Source organism: Lynx rufus, unplaced genomic scaffold, assembly GCF_022079265.1.
Source record: "Lynx rufus isolate CCGP_SWC_20201006 ecotype Redwood Valley unplaced genomic scaffold, mLynRuf1.p SCAF_11, whole genome shotgun sequence".
Lineage (NCBI taxonomy): Eukaryota > Metazoa > Chordata > Mammalia > Carnivora > Felidae > Lynx > Lynx rufus.
Window position 1 is genome coordinate 28,122,092 of NW_025814825.1, and position 19,942 is coordinate 28,142,033.

At 50.1% G+C, this 19,942-nt stretch overlaps 1 protein-coding gene across 7 annotated transcripts in view; it reads left to right on the plus strand.

Moving 5' to 3' along the window:
- WDFY4 (WDFY family member 4) overlaps positions 1 to 18,372 on the plus strand; it is a 293,352-nt gene extending 274,980 nt beyond the window's left edge. For 5 of the 7 annotated variants that reach the window (XM_047073085.1, XM_047073084.1, XM_047073088.1 and 2 more), the window contains 8 exons: positions 1,729 to 1,876; positions 2,954 to 3,138; positions 4,010 to 4,168; positions 8,647 to 8,826; positions 10,681 to 10,863; positions 13,041 to 13,125; positions 16,774 to 16,885; positions 17,903 to 18,372. In XM_047073085.1, coding sequence (XP_046929041.1) covers positions 1,729 to 1,876; positions 2,954 to 3,138; positions 4,010 to 4,168; positions 8,647 to 8,826; positions 10,681 to 10,863; positions 13,041 to 13,125; positions 16,774 to 16,885; positions 17,903 to 17,969 — 1,119 coding nt within the window. In that variant the 3' untranslated portion in view covers positions 17,970 to 18,372. The other 2 variants (XM_047073089.1, XM_047073090.1) reach the window with 2 other exon arrangements.
- Positions 18,373 to 19,942: the final 1,570 nt, after the last annotated feature.

Sequence of the window (19,942 nt, forward strand, 5' to 3'; positions counted from 1 at the left end):
AGTGCAGTGTGGAGAACTTTCATTCCTAAGTACAGCCATCTGGGCTATTATCATGGCCCCATGGGCTGGGCTCTCAGCCTGGATGGACATTCAGGAGCCATGCTGGGAAGTGAGTGCATAAGCCCAGCCAATTCCAGGGCCATCTTGGGCAACAGCCTTCTCCATATGTAACCATGAGGCTTGGACGGGCTCATCTCAACAGTGCAAAACTAGTAACATCTTTTCTACCTGGTCTTACGTGACATGCTCCAAGTTTGCTCAGCTCCCAGGTGAGGGGAGCGTGAGAAGTGCCTAAGGGTGACTTGGAGAATGAACAGCACATCCAAATGTGGGTTCGGCCAGGGAAGGCTTTGTAGGAAGGAGAGAATTTCAAGAAAGAAGCTTGGGTAGCCTAATACTACAGATAAAGCAATTAAATAATTCAAAGTAGTAGCTACCACCATCCAATTGTGTCCTGGGTTGCATTCTCACAGTTCTTGTCCCCACGCAAAAATATTTTCACATCAGTGTGATCACGGAATGCACACGATTTTAGATTCTGATTTTACTTAGTGGGGTATCGGATGAGCTTTAAAAAAAGGTATTTCTAAGTAACGGTCAGAATTAGAATTCTTCCAGTGGTCCCAACCTAGAGACAAGATTAAAAGACTTCAGGACCACGCACTGTGCCATCAAGGTGCTGTGCCTGCTGAAGTTATTACAGGCACCGGGCCTGCGATGCTTTAGTCATTCTGTCGGGAAAGAAAGGATGTTCTTTATTTAATGCTCCTTTAGAAATCATCATTCTGATCTCCGTTTGTATTGATCACCCACCCAGCTTTACTAGGTAGTCCAGTATTTGATTAAAGGCTGTAACTGAGCCTAGGCTGCTGTGAGACCCCTCCCAGCTGCCTGCTGAACCTCACTTCTACCCGTGTGCCCACCTGCGGCCAACCGTCACACCTCCATCATGGTACCCAGCGGATGTTTCCATCAGGGAGCAGAAGAATGGGCCTGATGGCTGGAAAAAAAACAGCCTAGTTGGGAAGGGGGGAGGGGGGAGAGCCGGAGCTGGCCTCAGCTGCCCTCTGTGGCAGCAGCAAGATTCTGCCAAGCAGCACGGCCTTGGGCTTCATATTTTGCCTGGTTATGCAAAAAGTTTGGCATTGGGGACACTTTGACAGCAGAGATCTAAGAAAAGTGAAAATAAGAAAGGCCACTAATGGGGTTTGCCTGTGCTCTTTGGAACGTTTGAATGGATGCTATTAAAGAATTCTGTCTTGATGCCCAGATGGACGTGCCTGCAGAGTTTGTAAAGGAAGGGGGAAAAAATGTGAGAAATAGCTCAAGCAAATGAAGAGAGACATGTGATCTAGAGAGAGAAGAGGGTCATTCTGACCCATGATTTGAGAGGCAGCTCTGCCAGGGACCAAAGGCTCCTCAGTGAGGTCATCCTTTTCCCAAGCAGCGTGGAGAAGATGACAGTTGGGCAGCCAGGAAGGCTAATTCTGCTAGTCACACACCATGACCTGGAGAAAGCAGTGGGCCCTCTCTGAGCCCAAGCCCCTCATCGACAACATCCGAGGGCTGAACCAGATAGTTCTGTTTTTGTTTATCTCAGTCAGAAGCGAGCCCAGCTCAGGCAGCACTCAGAGCGGAGGTACCGCTGTGGCTTGACTGGGGAGGACTCCTCCGGCCGTCTGTCCCTAATGACTTGTGCGGTGTACGTCTGTCCCCTTGCCTCTCCAGCTCTTTACGAAACCCCACCCAGCCAGGACCGCTGCAGGGAAGGCTTCACCCGGAAAGGATGCCGTCATACCTGCGAGCCTCCCCAGCCACCCACAGCCCTTTTTCTACAATCTGCAGTCACTGCGGCCCTCCCAGGTCACAGTCAAAGGTAACCACCTGGTCAGCTCTGTTTGGCGCCCTGTCCCACAGATGTCCCTTTAGTGACTGGTGTTCCTTTGGAGACTCAGGGGCACAGACCCTTCAGGGTCTTGGGGTCTGACTTTGGATGGCTGTGTCTCTAGTCACAGCAGGAATCTGGGGAGGCCTGTGCCCTGGAAGTGTCCGGAAGCACCTCTGTTAGATCCTGACAGACTCACCTGTCTGCCTGTCTATCTAAGACACACATTCCCCTCCTTCTTTCATATATGTGTGTGCGCACATACACACACACCTCTTTCTTTTTCTTTCTCTCTCTTTCCTGCACACACACACACATACACCCCTCCTCACCTCCAAAGCCAGATTTCCCGAGGGGAGGGAGGGTTGCAGCCTCTGTTCCTTAGTACCCACAGTCACCGTTGCTCCTAAGCACCCACACGGGCCTGCAGCCACTAGCCAGGAGCAGCTGACCTGGGACACACAGCCCAGTGTGAGTTCCAGCCCTGCTGCTTCTTAGGGAAACTGTGGGTGAAGTCTGATGTCTGGGCCATCTGAGGCATGCACTGCTTTTGGGAAATCCCAAGACAAAGGGCAACATTCTGGAGTTCTATAAGGAGTACAAGGCCAGGTTTGTTGGGGGTTTTTGGTGTGTCCTTTTTTTCCTTCAACTCCAAGAACAGTGCCTGTGGCACACCCATTCCTACCAGATAAGGTGTCCGGGAGGGACAGGAAGGGCAGAGCCCCCCAAGGCTCCTGTGGCTTTGTGCCACCTGCACCGACAGCCTCAGCCACTCCTCCCCTGATATCAGCCCTTTAGAGACACTGAAAACCTGTGGCCACGTGCAAGCTTAACGTATGTGCTAAAACAGGGGAGGAACCCAGGGCCAGGGGACCCAGCTCGGGGCCAGGGTCTAACACAGCCCCTGGAGTGAGGCCCTGGAGTGAGGTGCCTTGACGAGCAAGTGGCTACTGCCCAGGCTTGTGCTTTGCCAAGTCCAGGTCACCTGCCCATGGCTCCTCCCTGGGCACAGAGAAAGGGGGTGTTGCCTCTTGGCGGGTAAGCTCCACCATACTAACTGGGGGGTAGATATGTACCTTTTCTCTCTAGGCTCAGAATCCCCCAAAGGAGCCATTGGCCACATCGTCCCTACCGAGAAGACCATCCTGGCTGTGGAAAAGAACAAGATGCTGCTGCCTCCGCTCTGGAACAGGACCTTCAGCTGGGGCTTTGATGACTTCAGCTGCTGCCTGGGGAACTATGGCTCTGACAAGGTGGGCGGGTATGGGGTGCAGGCATGGGGCACGCGGGCAGGTGGGGCGCAGGGTGGTCACCGTTGAGGCAGAAGCAGTCAGAGGGCGAGTCCAAAGCAGGCACAGCTGCCCCACTTCCTCCTTGTGCCTGTGCCCCCTGCCTGAGAGGGAGACGGCTTGTGCGGCCCGGCTGAGGGCCCTGGTGGGCCAAGCCTCCAACCCATATTCTAAGGAGCGGAGCTTACAAGTTCACAGTGCACGTTGTCACTTCACAGCAGTCTCTGCCACCAGCCGGTCACTTGGCTGCGTGGAGGCCACTCAGACTCTCAGTCTGGGTGTGGAGTCTTGGGGTTCCCCTGGCATTTGCTCACGGCTCAGACTCCGAGGACACTCACTGAGCATTGAGCCAGCGCCAGAAGCGAGCCGTCTGGTTGCCCTTCATCCGCCCTTGACTCAGGCCACAAAGTTACTTCACATCTTGCTGTGGCCCTGGCCACCTCCAGCCTCCTTTCCTAGCCCAACTTCCCTCCCACCCTACATCCCACCCACCGATCACATGACATGAACTCCCTGCCCACCGAGCTCTCCCTTGTCACCCCCAGCCTTCCCTACCACTTCATGGGGCAGCCAGGTGTTTACAACGTCTCCCTAACTCCCTGCTCGCTTGTGTCTCCCCACTCACTAGAGTATGAGCTCCCTGGGGACAGGCTTGGATTGCCTGGATTGGGTCACCAGTGCCAGCCTCCGGAACACATGACATGTCCTGCAGTTCCCATGGCACACAAGCAGGCCAGCAGCACCCAGACCTGCCCTTGTCCCTCTGTCACCCTGTCCGGGCTCTCGGCCCTGTGCTGGCTGGGGCGCCAGTGCTCACCCCACTTGTCTCCCATAGATCCTGACGACATTCGAGAACTTGGCTGCCTGGGGCCGCTGCCTGTGTACCGTATGCCCAGCCCCTACAACGATCATCACCTCTGGGGCCAGTGCGGTGGTCTGTGTATGGGAGCTCAGCATAGCCAGAGGCCGCCCGAAAGGCCTGCACCTCAAGCAGGTACGATACCTCAGGTGGGGATTTTACCTCAGGCGGGGATGGTGCCTCAGGTGGAGATCGTGCCTGGGGCATGTGTGGTGCCTCAGGCAGGTATAGTGCCCTAGCGCCATCTAACTCCCTGCGCACCAAAAGCCCTGCCTCCCTCAGGAGCCGAGAACACAGAGAGGCACTGGTGACGGCACATGGCTGTTTGCTGTTAGAAGGCCACGGTTCCATGCCCACGGTGGTTTTGACAAGCCCACAGGGCAGGTAGCCCCGTGGGACCCATCCCTCAATGAGAGATGCCTCTTACGCATCAGAGCCAGTGAAAGCAGTTTCCTTGCACTTGAGAACATTTTTGATCATGTGCCGTGGGCACTTGTGCGGAGAGCCTCCTTTTACCTTCTCAACAACACTGTAAACTAGGTGCTATTGTTCTCCTTACTTTACCGGTGGAAAAAACAGGTGCGAAGAAGTCAAGTGACTCGTCGTGGAGCCGGAAATTGAAAGGCTATTTCAGAACAGCAGTGGAGTAGAGCAGAAGCAGGCAGGGGCAGTGGGCTCCTTCCAGTCCCGCCTCAGGAATCACCGCCGCTCTCGTAACAAGCAGAGTGTACTCGCTGTTTGCTTGAGACTCTGTACATTCATTTTAGTCTGGCGAATCTGGCACTGTTATTCCCACTTCCACGAAAGGAAACTGAAGCTCAGAGAGAGCGAGTTGGCGTTTTAATCTGGGTCGATCTAACTCTAAACCCACGCTTCCTGCCTGTGCATCCTGGAACCTGCCCAGAATACCACGAGGGTACGCTTCCAACTCTAAAATGCAGCTCATTTTTACATCTGTATTCGTAGTTAGCCATATAGACCCAAGATGACAACCACCAAAATTAATCATACAAAACTCACCACGGATCAGATTTCCTAAACCGCACATGTTTCACTGAAACTGCTCCGCGGTTTCTCTGGATGCTTTTCAAGCCCTCCCCTCACCACCCTACCACCCCCTGCAGCACACGTGTGGTGCAAGGTAGGCACTCAGTAGACGAGAGGTAAAGAACGACTGGGTCAGTGCTGAGGGGGCCGATTACTCCTGTGGAGCAGTGGCACCTGCTGAGGGAGCTGTGCAGGCCAAGTGCAGGCTGCCTTCCCCAGACTCTCAAAGCCAGCCTCGGAGCGCCCTGCCTTTTCACCTTTTCACGCTGTTCTAGGTTTCCTTCTCCTTCCGTGGACTGCGGGCAGGGGGCTACGTTCTTACTCCTGACCTGTGTGAAGAGACCGCACATTATTACTCTATGGAGTGCTCCCTTATCCCAGGCACCACTTTAGGGACGCCCTAGATCCAGCCTGACTGCAGAGCCGGCCTTGGGGAGTCGGGGAAGCGGCCTCCCGCTACCGCTCCCAGGTCCCTTTTCGAAATGAAGATGTGCTATATAAAAGCCCTGTATTGACAGCATAAAAATGTAATTCATCATCCTCTCCTAGTTATAAATCAAGAGGAAAAGGTAAGGGGAATCCCACATGCTCTTATTTCCTACGCAGAATAAAATCCTTTATCATTTACCTGTAGTGGCTGACATGGCCTTGGGGATCCCCCAGACCACCAGCTGCTCAGTGAGGGGGTCTGTCCCTGACTTGCCGGCAAAGACATCATTAAATAGTTTCATACACAGTTTTTTTTAAGTGTTTCATTTTTTAAAGATATTACAACATTAAAGACAAATTTCAAATTCACTTCAAAGTTGAATAATTCTCTATAATCTCTATAAAAGTTTCCATTGTCACATACTGCCATCCCCAGATATACATATTTATACCATTCTGATCATTGTGTAGATATGTTTATTCTGTTTCCACCCAGCCTATCAAATTGTTTCTGCTTCTCCACAGTCTGTAATTTACATTTCAATTGTTCCGTATTATTCCATTTCCATAAAATTACATTTCAATTGTTTTGTTATGTCAGTGCGCCATGGTTTAATAAACCGTTTCTCCTCAAACTAGACAATTACATTACTTCCAAATTTTAACTATTTTAAATAATGTTGCAGACAACAGCTTATATAGATTGCTGTTTGCTTCTGATTAATTGTTGCCTTAAAATAAATTTCAAGAAGTAGAACTACCAAGCAGGGACATAGTGCTTTCGATAGTGGTTCTGTAACTTTACATTGCCACCGCAATTAATTAAGAGTGCCCATCTCACCACAAGTGTCCAGCATGAGCAATTATTTCCAGAGGCTTTTGTTTTATTTTATTTTATTTTATTTTATTTTATTTTATTTTATTTTATTGTGTTTTATTGTATTTTATTTTATTTATTTTTTGCTGCTTTACTTAGGCATGATGACAATGAAGTCATTTTAATTGGCCACGTAGAGAGGTACTGTGACAGTACCCCCTGATTCATGGTTTCACGTGCCATGGTCTCAGTCACCTGTGGTCAGCCATGGCCCGAAACCAGATAATCCCCCTTCTGACTCATCATCAGAAGGTCAGTAGTAGCCTCAGGCCACGTCACAGTGCCTATGACATTCACCTCATGTCATCACAGGAAGGACAAGTAGCGTCCAATAACACATTCTGAGAGAGAGAGGCCACACTCACATAACTTTTATTGCAGTACATTGTTATAACAGTTCTATTTTATTACTAGTTATTGCTTTTAATCTGTTACTGTGCCTAATTTATAAATTAAATTTTTTCATAGCTATGTATGTACAGGAAAAAAACAGTACACACAGGGTTTGGTACTACCCACAGTTTCAAGCATCTACTGAGGGTTTTGGAACATGTCCTCCATGGATAAAGGGGACTACTATATTCTTATTTATTTTATTTATTTATTTAAAAATATAATTTATTGTCAAGTTGGTTTCCATACAACACCCAGTGCTCATCCCAACAAAGAGCCAGTAGACAGCACATTGACATCTGCTGTCCTCCTTCACTGATGTCCTAAGCCTTTCCAGATGGGGTGGCTAAGTGCCTCGTGATGAGAGGCAATGAGCCTTACACGGGTGGTCAGTGCCTGCACGCAGACTGGCCCCCCTCACTCTCCAGTGCCTCCCTTTGCAAAGCAGTAGACTTGGCTCCATTAATGGACAGCACATGGGGACACTTGGGCTCAGAGCTTCTCTCTCTCAATCCCCAGCCTTTAGTCCAGCATCCCCTGGCTTGCACTCTTTGGAGTCACCATGTCCCCCTATGGTCAGAACTCAGTCATCAGAGCTCCTGTCAGATCCTCTGCTTTTCTCTTCGTGTGGACAGCTTCCAGTTTCCTGAGATGACCCCAGTCATCTGTGGGTCATGTCCAGAACCTTGCCAGCCCCATCTGCTTGGTGCCACATTAAGATCTACCGAAAACAAACAGGAATCCCTGGCAGAACTCTTCCTGGCTGTGACCAGGCAAAGTGACAGATTTGAAAAATGATGCTCAGACTCATTGACCCAAATGAGTGAGCAGCCATCCGTCCTGAGGGTGGAGGTTTACCACTAGGTAAGCCAGGGTAATCACATTTCAGAACGCCATCTCTGCACTTCTCTGGCTCATTCCAGAAGACAGCTGCCCGTGTGGATGCAGCAGTTCTCAGATCAGGCTTACCTGGCAGCTTCTGGGACCACTGTGATGGAAACCACACTGTGGCCAGCGGCCGTGGACCTGGGAACACCAGGCCACCCCAGCCCCTCCGGCCCATGTCCCTGGGGAGCAAGGCCTCTGGCCATATCTGGATACATAGCCATCTGTGAACCAGGCCAGACCCAGCACAGGCCAACCTGAGGGCCAAGACCAAGGCCCTGAGTCACCTGCTGCCACGTGGCCAGACAGGCTATGAACCCAGATCCATCAGACTTGAAAAGTCATATCTTTTTTCATGATGACCTGACAGCCGCCCCACCGCCTCCCTTCCATTTTAGTTGGCAGAGGCATGTTTGTTTCTGAGGTTCTCCTGGGGTAATGCTCAAACTGGAGCGTGCATGAAAATTTCCTGGAGAGCTTGTGAAAACCCATGGTTTTCATCACAGCCCCGCCCCCAGAGTTTCTGACTCAGTCGGTCTTGGATAGGGCCCAAGAATTTGCATTTGAATTTCTAGCTGATGTTTATGCACCTGGTTGGGACACTACACTTGGTAAATCAGTGTCCTTGCATGTGACTAGTGGTGCGTGCAGCTTCAACACGCAAGGCCAAGTGTAGGTGAGCTCACAGCGTGTGAGGGTGCTACTGGCCTGTTTCAGTTATGATAAAAGGGCTGCAGATCCACCCTGGCTGAGCCTCAACTCCCAGAAATGGATGGAACTGAGAGGCCAGCAGAGACTCATGTACAAACACACACATGGAAACACATGCACACACATACCACAGACTTTGGAATCATGGAATCACCCTGAATCTCTGTTTCCTCATCTGGAGCCCAACAGTAAGTGGGAAAGCAGGAAATCTCCCCAGGTACCTAGATTGAGGGTCCCTCCCATAATCCGTGGGTCTCCTTCTTATCCCCAGGCCTTATACGGACACACACAGGCTGTCACATGCCTGGCAGCATCAGTCACCTTCAGCCTCCTGGTGAGTGGCTCCCAAGACTGTACTTGCATCCTGTGGGACCTAGACCATCTCACCCATGTGGCCCGCCTGCCTGCCCACCGGGAGGGTATCTCTGCTCTTGCCATCAGTGACGTCTCGGTGAGTCCTCACTTTCTCAATGTCTATGAGCCTGCCTGAAAGCATGGTGCAGTGTCCCAAGAGAAAACCCAGGAGCAAAGAGAGGCTGATCTCCCAAGAATGTTGAGAAATGTTGTCCCAAATGTGTGGAGTATTCTTTGCCCAGGCAGAGTGGAGCCATCAACATGTGCAGCATCTGGTTCTAGATTTTATTTTTTCCTTTTTTATTTTTCTCCCTCAGGGTGGTGAGAGTGGTGGGAGGTGTCTGTTCTGGCACAGGCATGAGGGAATTGGGGCAAGAAGTTGGCTTTGGTAAGAGATCTTCTGGGCTTGGCAGACTAATTCAGTTCGCTGATGTTAAGTCAGTGTTAACTCATCAGGTGCTTCTGGTCTCCATGGCAGGAAGTGCTTCTGTTTGTCCCTCCAAGCTGCTACCAAAGATAAGCCTGTCAGGAACGTGTGTGTGTGTGTGTGTGTGTGTGTGTGTGTGTGTGTTATGTCTGAGTGAAACAGAGAGACACAGACAGATAGACAGAGACCGAGACAGAGAGAACAGAAAGAGTTAGAGAACTATATATCTAAATCTCAGTGTGGAATTTCTCCCAGGCTGGAATCCTCATCATAGGGCATGGGGTTCCGTGAGTATTCAAAGGCTCTGCATCTTCTCACAGAAAACCCTAGGAGTCCAAGGCATGGATAGAGTGGCAAGGGGATAATAGAAAGAGGGGGAGATAATGAAGAAGGCTCCTGGTCCCAACTTTAGCCAAACATGGTGTTCCAGGTAGACTTGAATCTAGGATGAATCTTACATGGGCAGAACAGAGGATGGATGGATGGATGGATGGATGGATGGATGAATAGGTATGTGGCTGGATGGATATTTGGGTGAATTAATGGGCGGATAGGTAAGTGGGCAGATGGAGGGTGGATGGATGGTTGGATGGGAGGATGGTGAGTGAATGGATAAATTGGTGGATGCATTGGGAAAGGCACCAAGCCCTGATCTGAGAGAGCATTATAAAGAATAATGTCCTCAGATCTCAGAGGAGACATATCATGACCAACAACTTGTTGAATTCAACTTGTCCTGGAGCCAACTGAATTCACTAAGTGCCTACTGGGCTCAGGGTTGGGTGCTTGGCAGAGATGTATCAGACATGGTCCTCAGCCTCAAGCAGACTCTAACAGAGCCAGACAATTCAGAAAGGGGTATGATGGAGCCCAGGGGGCTATGGAAGGGCACTGAGTTCCCTACGTCCTTTCTGTGGTTAGGGCAAGACTCAAAGGCATGGCTCCAGCTGGTTTTATGAGTCCTCAGTGACAGTGACCACTATACCATTGGCCATAATATTGACAAGGACTTGAGAAGAAAACTCTAGACATAAACATTTCAGGAGATTCAATGGGGACATTTCTCCTCAGAAATTCCCTTCAGAGAGACATCACCAATTCTTTGAGCCATATACAATCATTCAAACCTCTGTACTCTGCCCTCTACCAAGTGATATCCAAATCTTCTTCATGGGGACAGGGCTGGCCTGCCTGCCCTGTCTAGGCCCCATGTCTAGAGCCAGAGGCAGTCTCCAGGCTGTGGAAGGAGTCCAAAGGGTAAGTCAGCCAGTTTGTGTCAGAGAAAGCAGTATCCAAACACATGACTGCAGTATGGAAATAGCCAGGAATTTGTAGTTGTGTGAAAACACAAGAGACCTATGAGCCATCTAATAAGAAGTGGGTGTCTTAGGTCTTGGAGTACCTTCGTTAGTCTTCAGAAGATAGCAGGTTAAGGGTGCTGGGATGTGCAAACTCTGGCTGAGCAAATGCAGATGGGCAGGCAGTGACCTCAGCATGGAGTGAAATCAGTTTTTATTGCTGCAGGGCACCATTGTCTCCTGTGCGGGAGCCCACTTGTCTCTGTGGAATGTCAACGGACAGCCACTGGCCAGCATCACCACGGCCTGGGGCCCTGAAGGAGTCATAACCTGCTGCTACATGATGGAAGGGCCAGTATGGGACACAAACCATGTCATCATCACTGGAAGTCAAGACGGCATGGTTCGGGTAGGTGTGTCTTGGGCAGAATGAAGGCAGAATGAAGGCAGAATGAATACAAGAAAGTGGTCTTTGTTCTCACTTCCTCCAAGAGCCCAAATCTATAGGCTGCATTTGAGACCAAATGGTATGCCAGACTAGGTCTTCATGGCAAGTGAGGGCAAAGGCAAGGCTCTCTCCAGGCAAAACGTAGATAGATAGATAGATAGATAGATAGATAGATAGAAGATAGATAGAATTATATATATAATTGTATACACACATATACTCATGAAATGAAATAAACATTTATCAGCACAAGGTGTGAAAGCTGAATGGTCAAATGTGTAAGAACATAGCCCAGTGCTGAAAAGAAATATTTGGGCGATCCATTCACACACTTGCCCATCCATCATCCACCCATCTGTTCACCCACTAATCCATCCAACTATTTATCTCTATACCTATTCATCCATTAATCCATCCTTTCATCCATCCATCCAATAATACATCTACCTACTTACCCAACTATTTATCTCTCTACCATTCCTTCCTTCCTTCCCTCCCTCCTCCCTCCCTCTCTCCGTCCCTCCCTTCCTCCTTTCCTTCCTTCCTCCATTCCTTTCCTCCTATACAATGATCTATCCTTCCATATACCTATCAATTTACCCATGAATCCATCTATACATCCAAATATTTTTTATCTGTCCATCACCCTAACTCTGGCTCTGTACCAAACTCATCATACAAGCCACAGGGAACACAGAAATTAATAATAGGCCATTATCCTCCAGCTGATCATATCCTAGAAGAGAATACAAACAGAAAATACATGTATGCAATGCATGCTATGACCATGATAATCAAAGAGTGCCATGGACCCTCTGAGGAAAGCCATGGAGAGGGAAAGCATCAATAAACCAGGAAGAGAATGAAACAGAAACATTGAATTGTGAGGATTAGCCTGGGAAGAACAAGGCAAGCTTTCTGAGACTGACAGGAGGGATGAAGGAATGAGTAAAGATAAGGAATAATTCAGAGGCTCACTTAAGAAACTGTCAACTGAATTCCACAGTTTAAAGGAAATGTTGATTGAAGGCCATAATGTATTCAAGAAAATGTCCATTGATTGCTTCAAATGTTTATGAAAGCTTGCTGAGTGCCATCATGGCTAAAACTTGGCCTTGCTTTGCATGGGTGTCCATGCCCCAAGGCTCAGAATAATCATGGAGATAATACTTGCTGAATCAATATGTGGTGAGGGTCCAAAGGGAGTATGGATTTATTTCTAACAGACATGAGAGGAGATGGCAGTATAGCTGAGTCCCAAGGATGAAGAAAAGTTACAGCATATGGAGAGGCCAAGCAGGCTGAGAGGTCACTGTGTGTGGGTGGGAGAGACAAGGCTGAGGAGGGTCCCTTGAGAAGCCCCATTTGTGGGCTAGGAGGGGTATATCGTCTGTGCAGAGAGCAGGGCATCCTGGGCTAGCCAGAACATGAGTAGGTCAGGGAGGCCTGGGCTTGGTGGGGTGACTCACACTGTGGGTCAGTCAGAGGAGCCCAGGCTGGCCAAGCAGCAGGTGCATTTTTTTTTTGTGGGCCCCCATGTCATGAGTGAGAGACTTTCACGCACATAGCACTCATTCATCCAACATGGCAATTGAGCTCCTGGAATGGCCCAGGGCTGGGTTAGGCCTGGTGTGGAGTTCAAAATATCATTAAGAGTAGGCTGATCCTTGCCCTTTGTCAACATAACATCTGGATTCAGCAAGTGAGAAGCCATATGCAGTCAGCATGAGGACCTTAATAGAAGGGCTTGGGACCAAGAGCCAGACACAGAGAATGGGGAGACCTAGCTGCTAAGTGGTGAGGGAGGCCTCCAGGGATGGCGGCAGCAGGGTGAAAGGGCATTAGCTAAGTAAAATGACAATAAACTAGCTGCTGGGTCTCATCCCTGCAGATGAGAGGTTGAGGACGGAGGCACTATGGTCACAGGAGGGCAGAGTAAACCCACCTAAGCTTCAACGGTGCTCTACTGAAGCCTAAGTAATTTTTTGTCCCCAAGAATACATTAGTGTTGGAAGTGAAAGGGGACCATATTCCCATCCCTTCCCTCAGGGTCTGTTGGATGTGAGGGAATGGGATGGGCCTGAGGCCACAGACAGGATCATTTCCCCAGCCATTGGCCCTTTCTCTTTTCTGGACAGATTTGGAAGACTGAGGACATGAAGACATCTGTTCCCGGGCTGGTAGCACCAGAGGATCCCTCAGCTCAACCTCTGAGCCCAAGAGGTACCTGCCCTGCTAAGGGTGTGGGGCCTTCGCCTTGCAGTCTTCACTTCCCCCTCCCCTCCCATAGCTCCATTCAGTCCTACGGAGTCCAGGGAAGCCATTGAATCTCTCTGGATGTTGTCAAGTTGGGGGGACAGAGCACAGTTTACTGCAAGCTGCCGGCAGAACGTGAAGCAGCATGGAGTAGTCCCGTTGCATCCTGGCCCCGTCATGCAGGGACCAGCAAGCTCTGGGATGCTCCCTGGACATGTGAACAGTCGTGGCAGTTTTCAGGGGCTTCTGAGCCTCAGAACCTTACAGAGCTTAGTTTGATGTTCTCCATCTGTCTGATGACTCCTCAATGCCAAACTTCCCAGCCCAGGGCCTGGGTCCAAATGCCTACTTGCCTGGACAGCCAGGCTGCAGAAAGGGAAAAGGAGGGGCCAGGAGGGGCCTTGCCATATGCCTGGAGAGAGGAAGTGGTTCCATAGCGCCCCGGCCTGCCCTGGTGATCCTGGCTCCGTCCACCCAACTCCCCATGGCAAGTTCCTCAGAGTGGGTCTGGAGGTCCTCTACATCCGCAATTCCCAGGAGCCTTATTAAAAATGTAGATCTGGGTCCTGTTTTTACCTTAAGCCCTGGCAAAAGATTGGGGGTTGCTAGATTTCCATGTCTAACAGGTCCCCAGGTGAGTGTGGTGTGTACCAAGGTAAAAGAACGACTGTTCTGGAACCCTCTTTGGTTTGTGGCAGATGGGACTGACGTAAGAAAATCTGTTCTCTATTCTGCCATCATGGCCTCTGGTACCATCACCACCATGGCCACCACTGCTCAGCTTGCAGGGAGAGGGCTGACCCTGAGCAGTCTCCATCGTGCGTACTTGCCATGTATTCTCTAATTTGTCACGATAACCCGTGAGATAGATTTTACTATGCCACCCATATGAAGGATTAGGAAATTGAAGCACAGAGGCCTAGGAGCTTTCCCAGAGTTACCCAGAAGCGTAGGATTACCATCATTCTCACTTTTGTCCCCAGAGCGGACATAAGCAACCTCAGACCAACTTCAGACGGCCAGGCGAACCTCAACCGCAGATACTGCCATGCATCATCAACAATAGCACCACCCCTGATCACAGGCACAAAGATCACCAGCAAAGCCATCACCTCCTTCTCTTCCACCACAGCTGTCCCAATAGCCCCCAACCATCACCTCCTCCAGCGCAGCCAGCCTTCTTTCTCAGCTCCGTCTTCATCAAAGATTTTGGCCCAGAACCGAGACATTTTTCTTGGTGCCGCCCATGATGAAAGGAAACATATTACCATGAAGTGTGACTTCTCCTGTCATCATGAGTTCTGGTTTACTCGTATCCCAAGACCCATGATCATTCATGGGAGAGAATTTATTAGAGTGCTAAGGGCTGCCTTCTAAAAAGAGTAGCCATCTTCAGTTAGTTCCTTTCTAGAATATACTCCACACCTTCCTGATTCATTTAATCATCCATTTATTGTTCTTTCTTCACACAAACATGCACAGACATCTGATCAGCCCTTACTGGGTCCCAGGCTCTACACTGAGAATCCCTTCCTTCAAAATAACACCATCTGGGCACCCGTGTCAATAATGTGGGCAGACCCAAAGCAGTGACCTCAGAAGGATCTACAACCACATTCACTTCATTGTTCCTAGTACCTTGAGGGTCCTTTGGGACTCCAAGGAATCACCCCATCTCAGGGTAAAAAGAAAGATGTGTGGGGTTTGTACATTCTAAAAAAACTCACAACACTTCTTTGAAGAACGGGGGTCAGACTTTCTCCCCTATTTCTCCCACCCAGTTGGAAGAGAGCTAGCATAGAATCCTATTCCCCAGCCTCATTATGAACAATTCTGTGGTACACCTGCACGAAAGGATGCCAGTTCAGTCCTTGGCTCCACTGCCCATTTCTGAAGCTATGGAGGTCCCATGAGGCAAAGGTTGATAAATGGATGTCTGAACAAGAATGCTGGATGGATGGAAAGACCGATGAATGAAGAGCACCTCAAAGACCTTCCACTGGTTCTGGAAGTGCCAGTGCATTCATGGGTTTCTGTTCAGGGTCAACAGTTGTGCTGGGATTGTACTCATTGGGAATGGGGTCCACAGAAATGGGAAGTGACATGAAAAGCAAGAGGCAGGGCTCTAGACCTAGTTCTGTGCCCAACAATTACTCTGTCCCTCAGTTCCCCTGCCCCTGACATGTCAGGATGTGCAGGAAGTACCTAACATGAAAAATAACAGACATAGACAAGAATCTGCTCAACAAAATGCAGGATGTTCTTATCATTTTTATAGGCTGGTAAGAGCCTTCTCCCTTCATATACTGGCCGATGACATTACGGAGCTCACAAGACTGTTTCAGGCTGGCAGCAGCCCCATCACGCCTGGGTCCACATCCTTCCCCTGCTGTTTGTCCCGACCTGTCTGAGGTCACCACCGCCAAATAGAAAACAAGTGCCAGGGTTGTGATTACAGTTTAAGGGAGGATTCAGGTGAAATGGCATGAGGGCACGGATGTATTCATGAAAATCAGGCTGGACCACAGTGTAGAAATAGAAAATCCATTTGCATGCTTACAAACCTCAGCCTGTGGAGGTCTCGTTGTTCTCCGAATATTGCTCAAACCCGTTTTGCTGGAAGGTGACAGAATCAGGCATGGCACGTGGATGTTTGTACCTGTGTTCTGTTGGTGTGCATGTTGCTATATCCCTCAGATGTCTTAAGGGGCAAGACAAGAAAGCTTTGGAGATATTGAGGATGCCTCGTTTGTGTACAGACATGATCTAATTTCGGCCCGGAATTCATTTATTTGTCATTTGAAACAAGGACCAACCCAGTCAGAGCACAACGTATTTTAGGAATCACCTCGTAGACTTGGACTCGACCTAGAACACACAAAGGGCTCCGGGAAGGCTTGTAGTGTGGCCTTCTGCACACACACAAAATGTGCACGCACTTCCCGGTGCACAGGCCTCTCCGCGCACGTAGGAGGCCACCCTGGGACAGCTGGGACAGCTGTGTCGTTCCTGCCCTGACTCTGAGTGACTTCGCAGGGATGTACCCAGCTGATGTCTCTCCATCTCGCCCTCCATGTTGAAGGAATTACTGTCTGCCCCCAAATGCAGTCATTAAAATGAGTGAAGTAACAATCATTGAGTTATATTTTTTGAAAAAACGTTCTCAGCATTTAATTATTGGTTGTGGCGTGAGAGGATTTAGATAAGTTGATAATGCCGACTTTATGTAATTTATTTTTACTAGGCAATTACGGGCTGCGTTACATCCTGGCAGCAAGGTATTGTGGGGCATCTTATTAAGCATAAAGCCAGTAAACACTGATGAACAATTTTGCTGAACTAGGCATGCAATTTAGAAAGCAATAATACACAAATCCAATTTGGTACACAATGGATACCGCAGCCCGTCAGCACATGTAACTATCACAGCCTGCAAATTAAATTGGGACGGCCCTTTTTGCAACGGCACAGGCCAAGATTAAATATATTTTCCCCTCAATTTAACAAGTTGCTGACCACAAATATAAATATGTGTGTATGTGTTTGTGGCTCTGCCCGTGGACATCCACGTGCATGCATGGGTTTCCTAATCGTTCTCTCGCACGATCCCCACAGGTCACAGGTGGGAGAAGAATCTTGCCCTCTGTCGAGAGCTGGATGTCAGCCTTGCTTTGACAGGGAAGCCCAGCAAGACCAGCCCTGCGGTGACAGCCCTAGCCGTGTCCAGGTAACCAAGGCCTGGCTCCTTCGGGCCTCCAGCAGCTCAGGGCTCAGGTGGCCTGGCCCTGGAAAGTCGCCTCACTACTGTAGGCACCAGGGAGGGCCCACCTTGCACAAGAGGCAAATGAGGAGCCCACGTAGGGCCCTAGGAAATGTTTTTTAACACACACATGTTCGTGCTCTCTCTCTCTTTCAAATACCCGTGGATTCATAAAGAAATGTAAAAGGGTGTAGCTTTGTAACTTCATGCTGGGGAGGCACTGTTTTCCTGAGGCCCGCTACCGATGCTAACATTTGGTGTGATGAGTATCGTACATTTAAAAAAAAAAAAAGCGCCTTTTGAGAGCTCTAAGCCAGTGTAGAATAGCCAAGTGTCAGCCACTACACTTGATAGACATTATTTGATTCTTCATAATTACCCAGTGGAGGTAAGTGGTCCTTTCTGTCATCAACCCATTGCGCACACTAGGGAGTGGAGTCTCCGGAGGCCGCGGGCCTTGGAGAGGCCCTTCCCTTCCTCCCTCACTGCCCTGCAGTTGCTGGCTCAGGGTCTGTGGTGGTGGGAACCACACAGTGTTCCAGAAGCCAGGCTGAAATGAAGTGGGCCAGTGTAGGACATGGGAAAGGGGGCCGGAGAGTCCGGAGCCCGAACTCTGCTGGAAAACTTGACATTCATTTGTAGGGGGGCCAGACTGTCTCTTCACAGGACAAAAGGCACACTTGGAGATGCTGGAGAGAAAAGTCAGGGCCTCACCCTGCTGCCAGGAGCCTGGGCATCTTGGGGAGTCCCCCCATACTCATGAGGGGTGCCACAACCCTCAGAGCTCAGAAGTCCCCCCTCTTCGGTGTCAAAGCATTCTCCAGTTCTCCCAGCCCCCACCCCTGCCTCAGGTGGAGGTCAGGTGCAGGCCCCACGGGGTCCTGGACCGAACCCACCACGTCGCAGCGTCCTGAGTGCCAGCTGGGATGAGTGGGACCCACATGCTTGGCTCTAACACTGCTGTCTGTTCCTTCTCTTCCCAAGAAACCAGACCAAACTCCTGGTCGGCGATGAGAAGGGGAGAATATTCTGCTGGTCTGCAGAAGGGTAGGAAGAAAGACAGTGGAGGTCAGGTGGAGTGAGCGGCAGGTGCCCTGAGTGGCGGCAGCAGCACCAGCAAAGGGAGGCTGTCGTGGTGCCTGGGGCACAGAAGACTCTCCCCTGAGGAAGGGGCTGCTGGCCATCAGAGTTGCACACCCCGAGCCACTCCATGGCCCATGCGACTTTGGCCTTGGGTTGCCCAAGGACACACTCCATAAAAAGGAGAAGAGCACCTGGGAGCCTGGGAGCAGCAATCTGGAAACTGTGACTCACTCACAAGCTGCCCACGAACTCACAAGACTCACCTTTCCAAAGGGCTTATTACACTGAAAAAAATTGGGTCACTTGCTGGAAGCTAATGGGAAATATTGGATTGTCTTTATTTTATTAAAACAACCATTTTCAAAATGCAAGAGGGCTCGTGAGTGTAAGATCACCACCCTTTTCCACTCAGGTGTTCGCATCCCATACCTAGAAAGGCAGGAAGGCCTCAGGGAAGCACAGCCCGCCCTCAGAGTGTTTCTCAGGCCCTCCTGCCTCCCTCCCTGGAATCTGGCTTTCCTGCAGGCTTGCCCGCCAGACAAGGTTCGTGGGGAACGAGGGGCTATGCTCAGGAGGCCTGGCTAACATGGCTGACAGGACATGGACGTGGACGTGAGTCCTCTGGCAAGCATAGGGAAGTCAGCCTGGGGGTGAGGGAGAGGCATGCTGCCGAGGTGTGCCTACCCTATCTCTGTGCCCCAGAGAAGACTTGGGCTTGGCAGGCTTTTCCCAGGGCCTGACCTTTCATGAGGGTCAAGGACCCCTGTCCACATGTTGATTTGGAGCTGGAGCTCCTCCTGGGAAAATTCGGGCTGCTGCGTGACTTGTGCTCTCCATCTGAGAAGATGGCAGGTAGGGAGTCAGCTGAGCCCCTCTGAGGAATTCCAGTGCCTTCCAAGGCACCAGTCACTCTCAGTCCTGTTGTTGGGCACTGAAGGCATCACCCGATTCCAATGCCTTCTCTCCACCCCCAGACTTCCAGAGCTCCTTGAAAGGCAATTCACCTGCCTCTTCAGTGAAATCAAACCCGGGTGGGTGCACGGGTTGCAAATCTCCTTAGCAACTCCCCTCCCTGAGATTTTTCCCTCCAGGGAACACAATCCTTTCCATATTTCTGCAAGCCCTGCAGAGGCCCTGATGAGTGTCCCCATTCAGCATAGCTCAGGGCTGGGAATGGCAAGAAAATGGACTTGATGTCTTATGGCCTGAGTCGCCTGGCCTCCAGGGGCAGTGAGTCAATTTAAAGATAAATCTTCAGAACGGACAGGTAGTACGCAGCTATGTCAAAGATAGTGAGTGAGGGATGGTTAGCAAACAGTGAGCTATCTGTAAACTTTGAGGTCTTTGCAAAGGGCAAGACAGAGGACGAGGTGCTTCTCAGGTCCACTGCCTCCCTCCCTGGGTGAGAAGGGCCTGTGTCTGACCCCAGGGCCAAGGATCGCACCGCCTCCAGCACTGTCTGCATGCCTCTTAGCAGACGCCCCATTTGCAATCCCCTCGTCAGTCTGGGGCTGCACGGAAGGGCCATAAATTGAAGAGTGGAGAGCGCCACTCCCCAGGAAGGCCAAGAAGCAAGTCATAAATATCAAGGCTGGGCGTGCTGTCATGTTTCAAACACCATCCATAGCATTTACCTAAGGCTGAAAGGTCTGCTGGCCCAAAGGCTGTCTTGGGCACATTCACTTGACAAATATTTCCTGGACGCTGCCTTTTGCTTGCCCACATCACTAGGAAAAGGGAAGGGTGGGGGTCAGGTCTTGTTGGAGTCTTGGGGATAAGATATCTGTGCAAACAAATGTGACTAGGGGTGGAAGGGCTAAAAAAGAGACATCCCATGCCTTAGGGAGGACCTAGGCGATATTGTGGCTGTAGTAGTCTGCTCAGGCTTCCAGAACAAAGTACCATAGGCTGGGGAGCTTAAACACAAAGATTTTTCGGTTC